At 39.4% G+C, this 22,738-nt stretch overlaps 1 protein-coding gene across 7 annotated transcripts in view; it reads right to left on the bottom strand.

The window, feature by feature from the left end:
* herc1 (HECT and RLD domain containing E3 ubiquitin protein ligase family member 1) overlaps window positions 1-22,738 on the bottom strand; it is a 266,115-nt gene that overhangs the window by 91,627 nt on the left and 151,750 nt on the right. For all 7 annotated transcript variants that reach the window (XM_067973317.1, XM_067973320.1, XM_067973321.1 and 4 more), the window contains exons 25-33: window positions 17,315-17,372; window positions 15,328-15,599; window positions 10,553-10,768; window positions 8,043-8,163; window positions 5,399-5,636; window positions 3,401-3,573; window positions 2,311-2,466; window positions 949-1,055; window positions 509-619 (exon numbers count right to left, since the gene is read on the bottom strand). In XM_067973317.1, coding sequence (XP_067829418.1) covers window positions 509-619; window positions 949-1,055; window positions 2,311-2,466; window positions 3,401-3,573; window positions 5,399-5,636; window positions 8,043-8,163; window positions 10,553-10,768; window positions 15,328-15,599; window positions 17,315-17,372 — 1,452 coding nt within the window. The remainder of the gene's footprint in view (window positions 1-508; window positions 620-948; window positions 1,056-2,310; window positions 2,467-3,400; window positions 3,574-5,398; window positions 5,637-8,042; window positions 8,164-10,552; window positions 10,769-15,327; window positions 15,600-17,314; window positions 17,373-22,738) is intronic.

Consider the following 22,738-nt stretch of genomic DNA (forward strand, 5'->3'; position numbering starts at 1 on the left):
TGTATTACTTCTATGCTTTCTCTTAGTCCCTTTATCTTGCTAAATTATTCCTCCCCTCTCTAGTTTCCCCCTAATCGCCATACTATTTGCTGACTATTCTCCGGTTTCAGTAAATGCTGCCAATTCACAATCTAGGCTGATTCTTCAGTGCAGTATTGCATTCTCCGAGATACCGTCCTTCTTTAATGCTGTTTTATATATAGCCATTAGGTGGTACGGATGAGCAATGCAAGTTTATCATCCGTTCCTCTCAATTTCGAATTTCAGAATTGTACCACACAGAAGACCATTCAGCCCATCGCACCAGTGCTAGCTCTGTGAGAGGTATCCATTTAGTCTCATTCCCTTGCCTTTTCCCCATATTTACTTCCTTAATGTGTTCCTAATTTTCCTTTAGTTGGTTTTAATTTTGAAATTTAGTCTCATTTCTGCCCTCCCATTCAGTTTGAAAACACATCAATTAATTTGATAGGAAAGCTCCATTAAAAGAATCTACAGGTCATAATACCTGTAATTTCATCTCCTGTTCTTTCTCCTTTACTTGAATCGTATGTTTTGCCTGAGCAATTGGTGCTTCCCACATGCAATCAGAGATGAGCAAGAAAAGGTGTTCCACAACCTAGGTACACAAAACAAAGTAAGTGATTGTCATGTACACGTGTCCTGTCTAACAGTAGTTGAAATTTAGCTAATCCAGAATACTGAATAGGTCTTCCTGTAATTAAACGCTAAGCAAGTTTGCCTATCGACAATATTAACAGATTTTTGCTGTTATTGATCAGCAAAACATTAACGCTTTAGGTAAAATCAAATACAAGCCAATTTATAATCATTGCAATCTTTCAATACTTGAAATCTTGTAATATGTGGAATAGAAGCATTCAAAATAAATGTTGATAGGAACTGTCTCATTCTAGTCATAACATTTAAAAAAAGCTGCTTCTTTACTTGTATCATTTGATCATCTTCTACGCTTGACTCGCAGGCAGGCAACACTGCTTCCAGAACATGCAGGGCAAGCAGTCTAGTTCTCAGGTTCCCAACCAGTGGCACACCTGCCCAACAAAATACAATAATGCCATCAGATATCACTGCAGCGTATAACGATTAGCTGGTCTGAAGAAACACACATCAATAAGTACGAGATTTTTGTCGGAGGTGGCTCATCGAACAATACAGTCAAATGGTTGGTTATTGTTCGGGTGGAGAGCATAATGGTTTCTTCACTTTGACGATCAGGATTTAACCAAAACTTTTTTTTTTGAGAGGGCTTAAGTAAAAGTGAAGTTTTTAAAAAAAAAATGTCACCGTCATGTGGCAGAATGGCTGACAATAAAAATGTTTAAAGTTCAGGGGGAATGGCTTCTAGTTTTTGGCCATCACCATCCTCCCGAAAGGGAAGATTAGGCACGTGCATAGTTGTGAGCTGCATTAACGTATAATCTGCATGTAGTTTTTATGTAGCACCTGAAAAATGAACTGCCTACGTTGTAGGGTTTTCGGCATTATTCAAATGCAGACATCTGCCACAAACTGAAGAGTAAGACCAGGCTGACAAGAAGGAAAAACATTCATTACGAAAAGTGTTGTGATGATAACGACTTAAAAAGAATTTTTAGGAACAGGAAAAGGATTTTATCATGATGGTAAAATATATATATAGCAGAACTTAATGCGCCTAGGTGTCACACTCCTGATGTCTCGTTGCAAGGTGCATAACAATCTTAAAACGCTAAGTGCTTTTGTATTGCAATCGGACACTAACATTCCAATCTGCAAAGCTCCCTGAACAAATAGCAATTAGATTTCCTAGCCAAAGGGACAGGCCCCCTTAAAGTCAGCTCCACCTTCAATGCAGAATAGTACTATGCGTATTAGATGGTATAATACTCTTATAATTATAGAACAGTGTATTGTCCGAAATGCCATTTGTAAAAAGGTTATCTGGCATGCATGCATCATACACCACGCGCATTTTATTTTGAATGTAAAACAACCTTTTTTAAACCTTTTTTAAAAAAAAAGCATTGACCAGAAGATTAAAATTTGCAAGCAATTTACGAGCCTCCATTTGACCTGAGCAATTTACAATCAGCGACAATTACCTGCTTTTTCTCACATTGTACTGGAGCAGCCCAGACTATCTGCTAAAACTTCACAACCATGTTATCAGACCCTAGACTACCCATGTGCAACATCATGAGAGATCCATTAGTATTATTAAGTTTCCAGGCTGCTAAGGATTAATTTAAAAAATTTTGGTCTTAGTAATTAACTGTTCATAGGAGTTTTGTAAGAGGAGTTCCGTACCTGAAAAATATTTCTGAGCAGCGATATTAAGTAGCACTTCAGTCCATTTAGGTGAGGCCATTTTTGACTGAATAGCTTTTGAGGAAACAACTCTACGCAGGAAAACAAGAAAATCCCCTAGCTGCAGCTCTGCTGTGTGTTGCTTTCGAAGAATGGCTGAAAAACAAAACAGAGAGATTTCAGTTAAATAAAACAATTCCCAAATTCTTCTTCCCAAACTTATGAAATTACTGATACAGAAAATCCTGGTAAGGGAATCAAAAGGTTTCTTAAAGACTTATTTGATATGGGGAAAAGGGCTGGGAAATGGGATTACAGTAATTAACTCTAGTTGAAGAATAAGTGCCAGCCCAGGCATGATAGGCCAAATGGCCGCTTCTGTGCTTCTAGTCTACGATTTTATGAATTAATTTCAACATTTTCTTAATTAATATTCCCCTAATTTTGGAAATAAACTGAACTAGTCATCATCATTTTAAAAATTCTTATTAAAAAGATACGACCATCACACAGTTGCAGGGGACAGCCCATCTGTGCTTTAATCCCAGTTGGCTATAGAGGGAGGGGAAATTGAGCTTACCCCAGAACCCACAGTATTAATCAAAACCCCTTTACTGGCACCTCCACAGCATTCTCATCGCTTTCTCTCAAACAAGCAAAAAAATAGCATGGTGCCAAAATTTAGATACAGTGCAGATGGGAGGTCACAATCCTACAGGCCCTCTAGATGTAACAGGGGATTTTCATTAACGCTCTAGATTCTGAGAGAGTCTCCATATAGCAGTCATTTTCTTCCTTGCACTTTTTCACACACAGTAGGAGCTATCCTGTCTCTAGAGCCTGGTGACATCCCTGCCAAATATAAGAGCATTGTTGGGCCTGCTGAAAGGCATCAGGATCTTGGGTCATTTAAGGGCCAGTATGTCAGCACCACTAGGGTGGAAAAATCATGTTACAGGATGAAGTTGGCCTATTGGCTGCATAATGAGAACCATTGCCCTGGAGTTTTTCCTCCCTTTAAACTGGAGATGTATATTTTCCCCCTCCCCAAATTTCAATATATGATGAGAGATAAAATATGTTGCGATACCTCTAAAATCTTTGGTATCCTCAGTCTCACCGGTCTCATCCAATTTGTTGTCTCCATCTCCATGTAAGGGTGTCAGTTGCACTCCAGCCTGCGAGAGTAGGTTCTTCAGCTGACTGCACAGTAGGTCTAATAGAGACTGAACAACCTTAGGGCTCAGCTTGTCTGCATAGCTTCTACAGGATGAGAATAATGCACAAAAAAAAACAAGTAAACCTGAGCTGTTGGATAAGAAGTTAATTTGGCATTCAATTGGTAATCAGACTGTTCAGTGCAATACTAAGCCATACCATCAGGAAGGTCCCGGGTTCAAGCCACAGTCTGTGCTGATTTTGCACCAGATACTTTGGTATAATGCTACGGGAGGGTGATCTGGGAAGACGGCGGGGTGGGGGAGGGAAGAGAAGAAGAAAAAGGAAGAGGAAAAAAGTATCCAGGGTGCTACTCCTGGTATTTAGCTGGATAGATGCATATATAGCTGTTGAGTGAGGAGCTGCATTGGATTTGGCTATGAAGCCCTCTCCCGAGCATTCACTGTCCAAGTCCACACTTGACGAGCATCCAGTCGGGCAGAGTACTGGCATCATTAGAGTTGTATCTCATTACAGATCAGGATAGAATTTTATTGGAAAGGAGTGACCAGGAGATTATTTTTGCAGATGAACTGTAAAGGCCTCATCTTGAATGAGGTATTGGGCCGGAACTTGCTGAAAAATAATGCGTGTTATTAATGTGCAAATCGGCCCCTAATGTTCAGGGGATTATGAGATACGCTGTGAGTTGCAAATCTCTGGAACTTGCAGGTCAATTTATGCCGCTCCGCTGTTAGCTTCGCACAAACAGCATCTCACCCTTAGCCTCCCTGTTATTTTTAAGAACTTGCTGGATTTGCACATTAATTGTCCATTAAACTCATCACAAAAAGTTAAGTTTAGTAATTAATAGTGCAAGTACCCTTTTAATAATTGTTAATGATTGCCCATCAACCTCTCTGCCTCAGAAAATGAACTGCTTAAACTGCGGAGTCTCATTCCTTCAGGTAGTGAATTGTTGGAGATTTTAAAAATGTCAAATTTTTAATTTTTACATTTTTGTTCTCTTACTTTTCCTCTCTCTCAATCCAATCATGCTTTCCCTCTCTATTTTTCTTTCTGTACCTGATTTGACTATTTCACCCACTCTAATTCACCCTCTTTCTTTCTCAGTCCTTCCTGTGTTTATTTCTCAATCCTTAAATCTCATGAGTTAAGGAGACAGACTGTTGGTCCCATTGTTCACTAAGGTCCCAGATACCCCGTTTCCCTCGCACTTCCAGCAAGTTAGGGTGCAAAACATTTTTGAGCTGAAGGGTGCAGGAAAAAGTCTAATTAACAGGCCACGAGATACCCTGCTCCAGGAAATTCCAGCTCATAATATAAACACATTTAGCGCAACAACCCATGTAAATACAATAATGCAATGCCATAATATTTACACGGGTCTCTGAATTGAGGTTTCATTTGGCATTTGATCATCACAAATTTACAGATGACATCAAGCAGGGGATGCTGTGAACTTAGAGGAGTCAGCCAAGATATTACAAAGAAACTCGACAGGCTTTGTACTTGGGCTGACTCATGGCAAATGAAATTTAAATGGACAAATGCAAGGAACTGCAAACTGGAAATAAACATAGGAGGTAAATGTACTCCAAGGTGGGATAGAGCTAATTTGGGGAGGTGGGGGGTGGGGGGGTGTGAGGGGTTTAAAACACAGAGCTATGTATCCGCACAAGATATTTTCCAAAACTGAATACTTAGGAAAATAAAATAAAATGCCAGGAAGAAAACAGTATAAACATTTGAATTTTTTTTTACAAAAGTGGTTTAGGAATGCATTCAGAACAATGTTATTGTGGTTTTAATGAGCTCTCAAGGCACACTAACTGGCAGCAGTCTAGTTATCACGGTACCACTGTTCCAAAGTAGTTACTGATTTAAAAAAAGTGAAACTTATGCTTACCCTGTGGTGATGGCTAGAATCTGAAGCAATCTAGTGCTGGCAACCTTCAAAGCTGTGCTGAGCTGTGAAACACCGGGCTTTTGTATCAGCCGCAGTGGTTGTCCTAGCATAGTGTCAGTACCACACAACTGGGATAATACATTCAACAAACCACTGGAGATTGCCAAAGAGACATCTACTGGCTGGTAACGCACACTAAGTGCAAATACTGTAACCAGCAAAAGGCGCTGTTGGGCTCCTGAAAAGTAGAATATTAAACAGGAATAAAAATAAAAGAATATGTATTTTTAACAATACTGACAAATACAAATAACATTTTTACTAAAGAATGTAGCAAAGATAACCAGAGTACTTTTAAAATATGAAAATATTTGCCTCTACATATTGCAAAAAGTTTTTGCACTGTAATCTATTATAAAAACGTATAACACTAGTCCAAAGCATTGCACACAGGAAGTCAAGACCAAGTACAGTGTTCAAGTGTAATGTGGTTGGAGGGCAGGGAATAAGTGGACCAGGGTGTGCAGACATAATTCAGCAACCATTTTAAAGTCATACAATCTGTCTTTATAGTTAAATAGCAAAGCATGCAACATTCGAGAAGCAGAGAATTAGAGTTTGTTGGAGCATGGGAGATTCTCTCCAGTAGAAGCAGAGGACCGTGAAAGGCAAACTGCAGCACCACCACTGGAAGGAGTGTGTAATTACAGTGTGAAAAGTTTACATAGGCACTTTGTTATAAATGTGGTCATTGGAATTTATAATGAAAAAAATTGACAGGAAGTGTATGCAGATAAAATTTAAACCTGAGGTTCTAACATTTTTCTAACTTTACAGGCAGCAAGTTGGAGTGCTCAGGCTTGGTCATGGAGTAGTGAGATATGTATTTGCCCATGCTCCTTATGCCAAATTCCCAATTTCAACTATGAAATTGCAAATTTGTGCCAAGCAACGGCCAGCTGCTTCCTCACAGGGACAGAGAAAATCTTGCCGGCATGTCCTCAGCAGGTGATTTCCAGCACCTCCCAATGCAAAGGCAGGCGAGAAAGTGCTCAGCCACAGATAATGCTTAGTTCAGGGAAAATGTAAATTGTCTAACTTCATTTTACACGGATGTTGCAGCCCTGGACAAAATTACATCTTTTTTTTTAAAACAGTAGTTCAAACAGCACACAAGTGAAGTTACATACAAAGCCACCACCTAGCTGATCCTCATTTCACTTTGACCTGTACTGGCTGAAGTTTTAGGTTTATGTGCCATTACATTGCTCTCATTCTTATATGTTAGAGGATGCAATGTTTCGTCCCTAGTCAAAGAAATGAGAAACTCCCTCGCCAGACAGGGGGAGAAAGGTCAACTGACCAAAATAGCAGTACAGTGTCGAGAATTTCTAGATAAGTGTTTTCCTAAACATGATATGAACATCTTATTTGCTTGGAGGTTGAACAAATCTGGAAGGAGAATTAATAAGAAAAGGAAATCAATTTGTCATGATAAAGATATAGCATTAAAATAATGAGAAGAAGGTAATGCTGGTTCACTAATAATGTGTTCATAGAGGGAAGGAGGGATGAAAGAAAGAAAGTGAGGAGGGAAGGAAAGAAAAGGGATTGTATTTAAATTGTAGCTATTTTTTCTCAACTGGGTGGGACAGGTAGAAAAATTGTGACCAGGCAGCATACCTGGAACTAGCTATTTTTTTTTAAACTTTGTCATCTCTTTAACTAGGCTCAAGATATTTATGAAAAAACACATTTAAATCACGACATGGTGATTTTAAAAAAAAAATTAGAAATGCTGGAATTCTAAAATCCAGACAGAAAAGGCTCGAAATACACAGCATTTATGTAAGGGAAAATTGGAAATTGAGAGTTAAGTGAGCTGCTTTATAGAATTGAACAAAATGAAGAGGGGAGGGGTTACAACAACTTAGTCAGGTCTGCTAACTACTAATCACAAAAAAGCAGCTAATGAGCTAAACAGCCTCCGAATAAGTGTTTTAAAAATCTGGAATGAGGTGAAAAAGTACGGGCTAGTAGACGAAGATCATTCAAGCACTGAAAAGGCATTAGATACGTAAAGGGGGGTCAAAACAGTTGAGTAGGTAGTAGGAGGCATTGGAAAGACAAAAGAGGGGGAAATAAATCCAAAATGAAAGAAAATTAAGTGGAAGGTGGATGGAAAGAAGAGGGAGGACAATGAATTATGATCTAAAATTTCTGAAGTCTACATTCAGATCAGAGGATTGCAGAATGGTTAGTAGAAAGGGGAGATACGCTTCATGAGGTCTGGATTGAGCTTGCTTGGAACAGTGTAAAGGCCAAGAGGCATAAAGATCGGAGTGAGAATAGCACGTGGAGTTGAAGTCGCCAGCTATGGGAAATTCAGCAAAGAGATGATCCAATGTGGATTAGGCCTGCTGATATAGAGGGGACTGAACATAAAATAATATTTGCTAACATTATTATTTTTATTTGCTTTGCATTCAGTTTTTGTCTTTATATCTTTCCAAAAATCATGGCGGATGTAAAGGAAGGAGGAAAATGAAATGAAACGAGGATGACAACTGATACTTTTTAAGTGAACTCTATAACCATCAGTGTCTCAAATCAGCCAGTCTTGTGCTACATTCCAGTTCCTTACCAACATGGTGCTTGTTGGCCTGCAAAGCCCGCTCTAGGGTGGCAGATAGCTGTTGGTATATCTTGTGAACCGCAGCCTGGATATCTATTTGAATGTTCCTCCTGGCAGCCCTGATGCCATCCTAAATGATCAAAAGAACAAGTACTGTAAACTTTATTCCATCTTCTCCAGCACACTACATCTACATACCATTAATATTTACACACATACTGGAATTTAACTTTGATAAACTTTAATTTCACAACATATTTAAAAATATCTGTAATATATGTTAAAAATCTTACTCCTGCATACTTCTCATCAACCTTTTCCATTACAGATTCATTTGTCTACATTTATAATGGAAACTACCAATGTAAATTTGTCAAGCTATAAATAAACCCATCCCCAGTGGAGCTGCTACACAGCCACCAATTGTAAGAGGGTGTAATTACAATGTGACATGTTTACATAGGCAGTTTTCATCCTAAGTGTGACATATAGGAATTTATAAATGGAAATAGAAAAATAAGAACACAATATATGTCCTTAAATTTGGGACTAAATGATACGTGTGTGCCCTTGTCCTGTTATACACTGGCTTCTAAGCCCTATTTCAACTGAAAATTACACTTGACTTGTGTGTGCAAAGCCATGGGAGATGGACTAGGTTAGACTAGGATGAGAAGTGGGAGAAAGGGGTGGATTGGGTAGGTTCCCTTACAGACTTGTACTCCTCCCCGCCCAATTTTCCTGTAGTCGCTACGCCCAGACAGGAACTGGAAAATCTTTCCCTATACTCTTCTTAAACAAGTAGGGTTTGTCGTATTCAGTTATTTGCAGAATTATTCAGGTTTTATTTTAGTCAGCTGTTGCTCAGTAGTAACACTCTATTCTTTGAGTCAGAAGATCATGAGTTCAAGCCCCACTCTAAAGACTTGAGCACATAATCTAGGGTTACACTTTAGTGAATTACAGAGGGAATGCTGCACTGTCAGTGGTGCATCTATTGGATGAGGCATTAAACTGAGGTCCGGTCTATCCTCTCAGGTGGGCATAAAAGATCCTAAGGCACTATTCAAAAAAGAACTGGAGAGTTCTCCCAGTGTCCCAGCCAATATTTATCTCCCCTATAAAGTCAGTAAAACAAATTATTTAGTCATTTATCTCATTGCTCTTTGTGGGACCGTCTGTGCACAAATTGGCTGCAGTGTTTCCTACATTACAACAGTGCCGACTTCAAAAGTCATGATGTGGAGATGCCGGTGATGGACTGGGGTGGACAAATGTAAGGAATCTTACAACACCAGGTTATAGTCCAACAATTTTATTTTAAAATCACAAGCTTTCAGAGATTATCCCCTTCGTCAGGTAACCTGACGAAGGGGATAATCTCCGAAAGCTTGTGATTTTAAAATAAAATTGTTGGACTATAACCTGGTGTTGTAAGATTCCTAATACTTCAAAAGTAGTTGATTGGCTCTAAACTGCTTTGGGACATCCTGAAATCGTGAAAGGTGCTACAAGACCTGAAACGTCAACCTAACCTTTTTCCTTTCTTCACGGTTGAGTGTACTCAGTAATTTCCGATTTTCCCTGCCCATCTGTTGCAGCTTATGGGAACTGCTGGATCAAAGGCAGCAACCTGACAATAACATTCCATGCTGCTCCTTACAGTACTGAGCTTCTATACTTAAGGCAGTGTTGAAAATACATATCTCAAAATATTACATGATGCTCAGCCATCTGGATTTTTTAAATACAGAGTTATCATTCACGGGTGGGTTCCATCTCTCACATTAGCAAACAGCCACTCACAAGTCACTGTGCCACACTGGTTCGGATGCATTGCATCCCCAGTAATAACATTGGGGGAGCAATTCACCCCATCCCCAAGTCAGCTCCTCTAGTTGGGCAAGTGCTAGGAACACAAAGGTTTCGATTTCAGGGAATGAAGGCCTGAAGGACAGGTCCAACTTTGTCCCAACAGGGAGGAGGGTAGACCCCTCCACAGAATCCAACCTCATGATTCACAAATCTTGCAAGGTTTCAGGAAATCATGATGGTTTGCAAATGTAGCAGTTTTCTGCAAAAACTGATTAGGAATAATTTTTAAGTTCAAAAGGAAGGTAGTGACTAAAAATAAAAATCCTTAAATAATAACAACTTGCATTTCTATAGCATCTTTAACGTAGAACATAACTGAAAATGTAACATTCAGTATATGAGCTATCATGTGAAAGTCCATTAATATAATGAAATTTAGAATACCAAGAAAAGGGTCTATTTGTCTATTTGGAGTTATTTGTGACTGGTTACCATTATTAACTAATTATGTTTTTATTTATTTTCAGATTATTGTTTTTGTGTGTGGTGTTTCCATGGATCATCTTACCCCTTTAAAACAAGATTCTTAAAATAAAGGTACTTCAATAAACTGGAGCCTAGTTACAGAACAACAGACTTGGAATTTCAGATTATTCCTGCCCTCTCAAAACACAGTAGATCTGATGGTTACATTTGGTGAGTACCTGATAGTGATGCAGTTGAACACTTTCGCCTTTGATTCCCACATTTCCTACTGTGCCCAGGCCAAAGCATCCTGCCAGGAATTGTAATCTGACTGAAGTGAGCAAAGAAGCAGAGTGGAACCATGAACCCAGGCAATTACTTCCTGCTGACTGGCTGCCCTTTTCTTCCATTCCAGAAAGCAACACCAGGATTTGATGAAGTGCTGCCAGACGAAGCTAAAAAGTGTTAAACAAAAAAGTATTACTTGCAGAACTTCATATTCATTTAATTCAATCCTTTGCATTAAAAAGTCAAATGAAGAGTTAATTTGAAATAAATTTATTACAAACAAGATTAAAACTGGAGTTTTTCGATCAAATATATTTCCTCTATCAAAAGACATTAAAACATGGGAACACGGAAACAGGCCAACCAGTCTGTGTTAGCATTTACTCTCCATATGAACTAATGTTCCAATCACATTTGCCCACCTTGTTCCAATATCCCTTCAACCCCATTTCCTACATCCACCTATCCAATCTAATCTTGAATGTTGACAGTTTCTGCCTCAACCACTAACCCTGGAAATGAATTCCACAGCCTCACAACTCTGTGTGAAGAAGTTTCTCCTGCCTTCTGTTCTAAATCTCTTACATTTAATCTTTATCCATGGCCCCTCATTTTAGACCCCATAACCACTGAAAACAGTCTACTTCTATCTACCTTGTCCCATCCTTGTATAGTTCGAAACACTATCATATTACCCCATAATCTGAATTATTCCAATGAAAAAGCTTCCTTTTATCCCCCAAGTCTTTTTTCCTATTTATATTTCTGGGAGACAGGCAGCATCCTAATGAATCTGCATTGTACCCTCTCTTAAACTTCAATAACCTTCCTATAGTGTGGAGCCTAATACTGCACACAGTACTCAAACTCAAACTCAAACTAAGGTCTTCCTGAGGTTTTATATAGGCTCATTACCGCTTGGCTTTTGAATTAACAGCGCAAATAGATGTAAACGGATACAATATAACTGTGATTACAGAGACATGGCTGCAGGGTGACCAAGGCCGGGAGCTGAATATCCAAGGATATTCAATATTTAGGAAGGACAGGCAAAAAGGAAAAGGTGGCATTGTTAGTAAAAGGATGAAATCAGAGCAATAGTGAGAAAGGATATTGGCTCAGAAGATCAAGATGGAGAATCAGTCCAGGTGGAGTTAAGAAGCACCAAGGGGCAAAAAACACTGGTGGGAGTTGTCTATAGGCCTCCCAACAGTAGTGATAATGTAGGGGATGGGATCAAACAGGAAATTGGAGATGCATGTAACAAGGGTACTACAGTAATCATGGGTGAGTGTAATCTACATATAGACTGGCCAAACCAAATTAGCAATAAAATGTGGAGGATGAATTCCTGGAGTGTGTAGGAGATGGTTTTTTAGACCGGTACGTTGAGGAGCCAACCAGGGAACAGGCTATCCTAGATTGTGCAATGTGCAATGAGAAGGGGTTAATTAATAATCTTGTTGTGCGGGGTCCTTTGGGAAGAGTAATCATAACATGATAGAATTCTTCATTAAGATGGAAAGTGAAGTAGTCCAATCCGAAACTAGGGCCTAAATCTAAATCAAAGGAAACTATGAAGGGTGAGGAGTAAGTTGGCTATGATAGATTGGGACGCATCATTAATAGGCATGACGATGGATAGGCAATGGCTAACATTTAAGGAACGAATGCATGAATTGCAACAGTTATATATTCCTTTCTGGTGCAAAAACACAAAAGGAAAAGCAGCCCAACCATGGCTAACAAAAGAAATTAAGGATAGTATTAGATCCAAAGAGGAGTCATATAAAGTTGCCAGAAAAAGTAGCAAGCCTGAGGATTGGGAACAGTTTAGAACTCAGCAAAAAAGGACCAAGAGATTGATTAAGAGGGGAAAAATAGAGTATGAGAGTAAACGTGCAAGGAACATAAAAGTGGACTGTAAAAGCTTCTACAAGTATGTTAAAAAAAAGTGAAGACAAATGTAGGTCCCTTACAGTCAGAAACAGGAGAATTTATAATGGGGAACAAGGAAATGGCAGAGCAATTAAACAAATACTTTGGTCCTATCTTCATGGAAGAGGATACAAATAACTTCCCAGAAATGCTAGGGAACCAAGGTACTAGTGAGAAGGAGGAATTAAAGGACATTAGTATTAGTAAAAAAATTGCACTGGAAAAATTAATGGGACTCAAAGCTGATAAATCCCCAGGGCCTGATAATCTGTAACCCAGTGTACTAAAAAAGGTAGCCATGGAAAAAGTGGATGCATTGGTTGTCATCTTCCAAAATTCTATAGATTATGGAGCAGTTCCTACAGATTGGAAGGTGGCAAATATAACCCCACTATTTAAAGGAGGGAGAGAGAAAACAGGGAACTACAGACCGGTTAGCCTAACATCAGTAGCAGGGAAAATGCTAGAGTCTATTATAAAAGGATGTGATAACAGGACACTTAGAAAATATCAACAGGATTAGACAAAGTCAACATGGATTTAAGAAAGGGGAATGGTGTTTGACAAACTTAGTGGAGTTTTTTTTTTATTCGTTCATGGGATGTGGGCTTGGAAATTGGGCCCCAATACGGCGAGCAAGAAGTATGCGCACATTTCCGGCCGGAAATGTGCCGCCTGCTATATTGGATAAAGAAAAACAAGAGGCACCTTTTATCCACGCCCGAAACAGGCTGCGCTCAGGGAAACCAGCCCTAAGGACCGCCTGCAACAAAGGAGGTAAGTAACTTATCTGAATGTGGAACCGGGAGGAGCAGGGGTGCTCCTCTTGACCCCACATTAAAAAGGATCCGGTCGCTGCTCCAGAACCACCCCCCCCCCCCCCGCCTCCAAAATCGCCGCCACTCCCGGCCCGACTCCAACTCAGGCCCAGATCCCCTGACCCATCCCGATCCCCAAGCCAGATCTCCACCACCACTCCCCCAACCCAGCCAGGCTCCGATCCTTGACTCAGGCTCCCCAATCCCTGAGGCAAGCCCCGATCCTGTGAAAATTCTCATGAAACAGCAACATGTTAAGTAGCAACTATTATTGCAAACAGCTGAACACTTTTGAACTATTTTAATACAGATCAAAATGCCTGATTGTTCGAAACTAAAACCACCGCGCTTTTAGTTAAATGTAGAAATAAAATAACTGGTGAAGTGTACTCAAATGTAAACCATGCCAGCCTGCATCTGTAATTTTCAAGTTAAGAAAATAATTCATGTGGAAACCCAGTTAAACAGATTTATAAATTCAAAGAAATGTTTCTTGTTGCAAAGTGCACATTCCTGTTCAGCTAGGAAAACGTTAGCTTTAAAATTGCAGCATGAAGAATCACGGTTATGTGTTTACATAAAAAAGTGGGACCGACTCCATTTGACGGTTATAGTGATTTCTTTTGCTTAAACTGTTATTTTCTCACATTTCCATGTTTTTAACCAAGTCATTTTTCAGTCGAACCTTGTCAACTATTTGGGGAGGCAAGACTGCTACCAGAAAGCTATCAATCGGGTGGAGCTGCAGGTATTTTAATCTATCTGCCAATTTCTTTTTTTTTGGAGTGGGTGAGGGTCGGCCTTTTGAGGGCAGAAAGGGCCTTGTAAGTATATTGGCAATAGGGAAAAATTAACATTTTTTTTTAACGCTACAAATCATCATGCTGTGCAGGCTGTGCTGCTTATTTTGCTGAATTGTAAACTGCTAACCTTTGATTAGTGACTCACCCTTGTCACCGTCAATGTGAGGCAAGGCAACAACGTGGTAAAAGAGGAACAATGACCCAAAAAGCAGAACAATAATCCAAAGATAGCGATAAGACCAGGAACATGACGAGATAGCTAGACGAGTGTGGTCAAACAAACTGGCCACCTTGAAAAAAACAACCTTGCAAAGGGTCTTGTGGTTAAATGAGTAATGTTAAAACAAGCTTAACCATCTTGAATTCTTTGAAAAACAACTTTGTTAATCTATAAAAGGTCTTATGAATATTGTTCCATATATGGAGAGGGGTTCCTGCCAAGGGGACATAAAAACCCAATGTCTTTTGAGGTCAGGGCAAAGAAATCAACGAAGTCCACCCAGCTGTCAGAAGAACACCCGACTATTAGAAGACTACCTCACTGTTGGAAAACTTGAAATGACCACGTTGCTAACTTAATTACGGACTCTGCCCATCGATCAAACGGGATAATATTGTTTTGATCTTTGTTGTCTAATATTTGATACTTTTACATATTTGATTATTAATAAATGAGAAATTGATTACTATTTGACGTCATGTCTGAATCTGTTACAGCCAATCATAATTTTTAGTACATCCTGATGATGCTTCAAACAAATGACATAATAATGAGCAGCATATGTTGCCTAATAAATTTACAGGGTCAACACTGACTCTAAATAATCAGCAAAACAAGAGCTCTATAGTTATAATACCAAAACTCCAATTTAGATAAAGATGTTTACGGCCACTAGGTTGTAGCAATTTTGGTAGCTTGCTTCTACTTTTGACAGGACAGGGTTATAAAAAATGAAAAATAATCTAAGAAACACTAAAACAGAAATCTGTTCAAATATCTCACAATCAATTATTTAATATTTACCATCTCATTATTAGGATCTACTGTTTGACATGACTTTCTCTAAACAGCAAAACAAGTAGTGTATAAATGCAAGCCTTCAAGTGAAAAGTTTCTGGCCTTGTAAGAATTTGCCCCGGCAAACTACAAGAGCCCACACTGCTTACCTCGGACCTAAGCTGCTGCTGCTCCATGGCAATGATGATGGCCTGAGGGTTGGAGGACATGTTTTCTTCAGGCTCTTTAAAACCTGGGGACGTGCCCACACCTCCACTCACAAAACTAACAATGTTTTCAATAAATGTGTGGATTCCAAGCGACTGATTCAGATCAAAATCCGATGCATTATACAAGTGGGAAGCACCATAGGACAGATCTCTACCGTGTTTCAGCCATATCCAGGAGGCTCTCAGAGAGTCTGTTGGGCTACAAGGAGGTTCTGTGGAGTATGAAACAAGGGAAATAAGACAGCATAAGCAGAGATATTTGCATGCAAGAATACAACAAACACCTTTATGTGCTCTCATCTGTTATACTATAACAAGCAGATCAAAAACAAAGAAAAAGTCATGCATAAAGCAGATTAAAAACAACACAAACTGCCAGGACCTTACCTAGTTTATTCCGAATAACACAGGATATTGGAAAAAAGGGGAACTATTGGCCATCTGTGCAAGCCTTGATGATTTTGACTTGTTACACTTGGTAGGAAAACAAAAAGCCACCAATGTTTAAAACATAAGGTTCTTGGCTTAAAGTTCTATTAATGCTTTTTTTTTGTAAGCACTGTTGTACAAGTTTATAGCAAACCTGAACAAAGTTACAAAAGCCTGTAACAAGGGAACTCCCAAAACTATCTCTATATAGTGACACAGATAAATGACAACTGTAACGTCTGGTCATTACATTGCTTAAGCTGTGAATTTCCGCCGAGGCAAAGCAGCACCAACACGAATGACAATCTGACCTACTGGCCCAAGAAACCAGAACTGGGATTCAATCATGGTGCATAACACATGGGACAAACCAACGCTGCTACAGTTAAGTGACAGTACATACTATATGTGGCATACTATATATAGGCAAGCTTTAAGCTTTAAAAAAGGTTAAACATGCCATCATTTACTTGCTTGCAGCTCCTCTTGTTTCTGCGACTCAACTGGCCAACAAGGAGTAAACACACTACCACATAAAATCAGAAGACAAAAGGAAACGTTTGATACAACACATGCTTGGAAAGTTTATGTTTGAAGCAGCTAAGCGCTTTGGGCATTATATAACCTTGAAATTCTGATCAGCCATTAGAAGGTTTTCCAAGAACAGTTCAAACAAACTGGAGAAATACTGCTGCCATGCCACACAAAGTATTGTTTCTCAGACAATTGTTACACTAATTATTTTTATATAGATACTGTCAAGCATCAAATAATTTAAGATATTTGAATATATCACTGAACTAAATTTAGGCTTGACTGCAGCAAAAATATTTACCAGTCTACACAGATTAAGTGCGTTCTTTCACATTATGCACAAAGTATGCACTCAAATATGTTTCCTGTTTTCCCCAAACACAAGAACTGTGATCATTGGCCACAATTAAGCAGAGAGTCAGGGCAGCTGATGGTACTAGTACATTTAATGCAGGCATGACTGTGTTAAATATATTATGCTTGAAATTAAACACAAGACAAGAATGAAAGAAACTCCAAATGGCTCAGGTTTGATTCCAAAATTTCAAAGCTCTTACTTAAAAATGAAAATCATATACAAGGGATATTGCAAAATTCTGTCTAAAACTCTATAGCAACGCCTGTACAAATCAAATAAACAGAAATCAACTATGACAATTCTGGATAAATTGATATGATATTCTCAGACAACCCATTTCAGCATTACCTTATCATCTAAATTACAAAAGCAGCATAGAAATCAGCACTAAAATAAAAACAGAAAATGCTGGAAATACTCAGTTCAGGCAGCATCTGTGGAGAGAGAAACAGAGTTGATGTTTCAGGTCGATAACCTTTCGTCAGAACTGGAAGAAGATTTAACTGGCCTGACTTGCTGAGTATTTCTAGCATTTTCTATTTTTATTTCAGATTTCCAGCATCCGCAGTATATTGTTTTTGATAGAGATTGGCACAATAGACTCACCCCGTTTTCTCTGAACTGATGCCAAATCTAAATCCACATCCACATTTCTTCTGGAGTTCTTCAAAAAAAAATACGTTGTTTTAAAATGCATTCATTTTTTGTTCAAGTCAGCAAACCATATAAAACTACAAGTTTATTTCAGTTTTAAAAAAATAGGGTCCTTAATGTTGTGAATATATCTTTTAGCCTTTTGACCTTTGCAGTTGAATTTACTTGTCTGGGAATGGTCAAGCTCACGGAAACACTGATAAATACATTCATTGGCACAGCCAGTTCTCTGTTTTGATGTGTAAAAATTAAGGCGATCAAGCGATTAAAAAAATTAATCACAATTAATCTTGTGATTGAACATTTTAATCAGTTAATCTTGGTTTTAATCGCATATATAATTGAGACAGTTACTGCATCATCTGTTTCAAGTTTGTTTTATTACTAATGCTATTATCATCCCAAAACAACCCAGCAAACGATATTTTCTTATTTTTGGATTCATACAAATCTTTTGTACTTCTCACATAGCCAAGTGCTGGGTGCCCCATATATGCTCACAAGTCAGAGTGACCTGATCACATGGCTGTGTTTGCACTGAAGATTAGCATATGGACAGAATAGCTCTGCTCTGCAGCGTTCTGGGGGACCTCAGGACAGTACTGCAAGTTTGAATCTAGGTGAAGAATGCTAACAGTCAGCGTGAAACACTATGGTTGGTGTCAATTGATATTTCTTTCTGACAGTACTTGGGAATTCACCATTTTTGGTATCGGAGGCACATCCTACCACTTGCCAGTGAAGGGTATTAGTGCACAGCACCATAACGAGTTAAAGTTAATTCCATCAAGGCCTTGAAACTAACCTGTGTAAATATTATTGTGCAAATATTTAGAGCATTCATATGGCCTGAACTTTAAAAAAATCTTCCTCGTCAGGTGGCATGGTGCACCACTGCGCATTACGATGGATCACTGAGGAGCGGGTTCAGAGCAGTTATTCCTGTATCTCCCCCCTCCAAACTACTGAGTTCCCAATCTCAATTATGAACATGCCAAGCCAAGGCTAAGTGTTTCCCCACAGAGAGTGAGGGAAAATATAAAAGAAAGTCACCGAGTGACTGCTCTCACAAATCTCAGTGACCGGCTCAGAACGTTACTGGCTGAAACCTGAGAGCAGATCACCTGCCTACCCAGTTGACTGATGTTAGTGCGCAGCCCAATGGCAGGAGGAAAGGAATATTAAAATAACTTCAAAAAGCAAAGTTTGCACCTTTGCAGAAAAAGAATCCTGAATGTGTAACTTCCTCGATTAGCAAGAGTTAAAAAATTAACGAGTTAATTGCAGAAGTTAACTGATTAGTTGAGGGCACTACTAAAAATGCAAAGCTTGACCTGGTTGCAGTTAAAAGCAGCCAATTTTCTCAAATTGTGTATTCTGACTCATAACTCCTGTAGGTAGATGCTGTAAATTGGCCAATTGAATGTCCACCATAACTGAACTGTCAATATTTGAAAGCAGGACAGAATAGCTTTAACCGACAAAAAGGTACCATTGCTGTATGAACGGCATGCGTCTTTTGTTCAACCCACAGCTCAACATATATACCACTGTCAACTTTCCCATCATGGGTTGTAATTTGCTTTAACACACTTTGTACATTAAGTGAACCATTTTTTTTTGAAGTGTAGTCACAAATTTACTCAGTGCACTTTCCTGGAGTTCACAACAACTAACGCATTACTGAGCAGCCAAGCTGAATACAACTGGAAAAATGCTGCTAAAATCACCTACCAACCCCCTTAATAGGCATGTAAACACCTTGAAGATTCTGTGAAGTGTCAATTCAGCTATGGACACTCAGTGAGCAAGACAACCATAAAAAGCTTATTTCACAGATGAGGCCCTGACGGCCATTATGGACTGTGTGAGGGAACGTAAAAATGTCCCCTATGGGCCAGAAGTGCCAGCTATTACTAAAATGTTGGTCCACTAGTGTGGAAAAGGATCACGCAGGAGATAAACTCTGTGGCCTGGAGTTTCCGCATGATTTCCGCCCTGATATCAGCTTAATTTAGGCGGAATCAAATGAAATAGCACTATAGATTGTGGAATTTTAAGCATAAGTGTGCTGTGCCCATAACCACTTTACACTAATGCAAAAGTCCATTTGCCCAAAGCAATTCCCGCCCACAAAACTAGCCAACACCACCAGGTTGCAATGGTGAATTTCCACCGACTGAGCCCGTTTGAGGGGTATTCATCACATTGCACCCAGATTGCGGGCGCACGGGCACTCATGGTCACACGAATCCAGCGTAAATCATCTGTATCTGCAGTGACCAGCAGTCAATTGATACCTGACCCAGGTCTGTTACTCCTGCTGCGGCTGCAATTACAATTACTCTAAACTCAGTTTAAATTAGCTTAAATTCAGTCAATTGATCTGCCCATGGTATGCAACTCCTGTGACCAGTCAACTGAAGCCACACATAAGAAATAAGAGCAGGAGTAGGAAATATGGCCCCTCGAGCCTGATCAGGCATTCAATCAGATCACGGCTGATCTTCAACCTCAACTCCACTTTCCTGCCCGATCCCCATATCCCTTGATTCCCCTAGATTCCAAAAACCTATCTATCTCTCTCAGCCTTGAATATATTCAATGACTCATCTCACTCTTAAAAATGGCTGACCCCTTATCCTGCGACTATGCCCTCTAGTTTTAGACTCTCCAGCCAGGGGAAACAATCTCTCAGCATCTATCCTATCAAGCCCCTTCAGAATCTTATCTGTTTCAATGAGATCACATCTCATTCTTCTAAACTCCATTGAGTATAGGCCCATTCTACTCAACCTCTCCTCATAAGACAACCCTCTCATCCCAGGAATTAAACTAGTGAACCTCCGTTGCACCGCCTCTAAGGCGAGTATATCCTTCCTGTATACACTACTCCAGGTAAGGTCTCACCAAAGCCCTGTACAATTATAGTAAGACCTCCTTACTCTTGTACTCCAACCTCCTTGCAATAAAGGCCAACGTTCCATTTGCTTTCCTAATTGCCTGCTGTACCTGCATGCTAACTTTTTGTGTTTCTTGTATCAGATCACCCAAGTCTCTCTGGACACCAACATTTAATAGTTTCTCACTACTTAAAAATTATTCTGTTTTTCTATTCTTCCTACCAAAGTGACGAGCCTCACATTTCCCCACATTATACTCCATCTACCACCTTCTTGCCCACTCACTAAACCTGTCTATATCCCCTTGCAGGCTCTGTGTCCACCTCACTGCTTCCTTTCCCATCTAGCTTTGTATCATCAGCAAACTTGGATACATTATACTTGGTCCCTTAATCCAAGTCATTAATATAGGATTATAAATAGCTGAGGCCCAAGCACCAATCCTTGCGGTACCAAACTAGTTACAGCCTGCCAACCTGAAAATGACCCGTTTATCCCTACACTCTGTTTTCTGTTCGTTAACCAATCCTCTATCCATACTAATGTGTTACCCCATGAGCCTTATCTTGTGTAACAACATTTTAGGTGGCATCTTATCAAATGCCTTTTGAAAATCCAAATATACCACATCCCCTTTATCTACCGTTAATTACATCCTCAAAAAACTAATAAATTTGTCAAACATGATTTCCCTTTCATAAAACCATGTTGACTCTGCCTAATCATATTATGATGTTCTAAGTGCACTGTTACCGCTTCCTTAATAATGGATTCCAGCATTTTCTCGACGACTGATGTCAGGCTAACTGGCCTGTAGTTCCCCGTTTTCTCTCTTCCCTCCTTTCCTGAATAGCGGGGTTACATTTGTTACCTCCCAATCCGCTGGGACCGTTCTAGAATCTAGGGAATTTTGGAAGATCACAACCAATGCATCCACTATCTCTTCAGCCACCTTTTTTAGAACCCTCGGATGTAGGCCATTAGGTCCAGGGGATTTATCAGCTTTTAGTGCCATTAGTTTTTCAAGTACATTTTCTTCTACTGATAATAATTATTTTAAGTTCCTCACTGTCATTGGCCCCTTGGTTCCCCACTATTTCTGGTATGATTTTTGTGTCTTCTACTGTGAAGGCAGATACAAAATATTTGTTTTACGCATCTGCCATTTCCTGATTCCCCATTATTATTTCTCCTGTCTCAGCCTCTAGGGGACCAACGTTTACTTCTGCTAGTCTCTTCCTTTTTACATACTTGTAGAAGCTCTTGCAATCCGTTTTTATATTTCTTGCTAGTTTACTTTCATACTCTATTTTCTTCCCTTTTATCAATTTTTTGGTCGTCCTTTGCTGGTTTCTAAAACTCTCCCAATCCTCAGGCTTACTATTCTTCTTAGCACCATTACAGGCCTCTTTTAATCTAATACCATCCTTAACTTCTTTAGTTAGCCAAGGGTGGATTATTTTTCCCATGGAATTTTTATTTCTCCATGTATATTTGTTGAGAATATTGAAATATTTCTTTAAAATATTTGTCATTGCTTTTCAACCATCATACCCTTTAATTTAATTTCCCAATCTACCTTAGCCAACTCGCCCCTCATACCTAAGTAATTGGCTTTAAGTTTAAGACCCTAGTTTTGGACTTAAGTATGTCACTTTCAAACTCAATGTGAAATTCTATTGTATTATGATCACTCTTTTCCAGAGGATCCTTTACTGTGAGATTACTAATTAACCCTTCTCATTACACAATACAAGATCTAAAATAGCCTGTTCCCTGGTTGGTTCCATGACATATTGGTTTAGGAAACTGTCTCTGATGCATTCCATGAACTCGTCCTCCAAACTACCTTTGCCAATTTGATTTGTCCAGTCAATATGATTAAAGCTCCTATTATTTCATGATTAATACTCTATCCAATGGTATAGCTACTATTAGGAGGCCTATAAACTACTCCCACCAGTGTTTTCTGCCCCTTGTTATTTCTTATTTCCGCCATTATAATTCCACTTCCTGATCTTCCGAGCCAAGATCCTTTCTCACCACTGTCCTTATGTTATCCTTTATTATCAGGCTACACCCCCTCCTTTTCCATTCTGCCTGTCTTTTCTAAACATCATGTGCCCTGGAATATTTAGTTCCCAATCAACAGGTGTGTCCTGCTCTGTTGCAGTAATTAGTTAATTGAAGACAGTAGTGACCTGCAGTCAATTGAAGCCAATTCAAAAGTAAGAGCAAGAGCATTAAATCAGTCAGTTGAACAGCTCAATTCCTGGCAATCCTATTCCACTGTAATACTGGAGAATGCCCTGTCCCAGTCACGAATCGATTACGCTGCGTGATTGCGCTGACTCACGGGAGATTTTACATTCAGGCTTATGCTACCGAGTTTGCACGGAAACTTAGGCATAACTTCATCTCTGCAAAACCGGTGCAGTGTCCAGTGCATTCTGGGCATATTTTGCCAATTGCG

Source organism: Heptranchias perlo, chromosome 38 (assembly GCF_035084215.1).
Source record: "Heptranchias perlo isolate sHepPer1 chromosome 38, sHepPer1.hap1, whole genome shotgun sequence".
NCBI classification, from domain to species: domain Eukaryota; kingdom Metazoa; phylum Chordata; class Chondrichthyes; order Hexanchiformes; family Hexanchidae; genus Heptranchias; species Heptranchias perlo.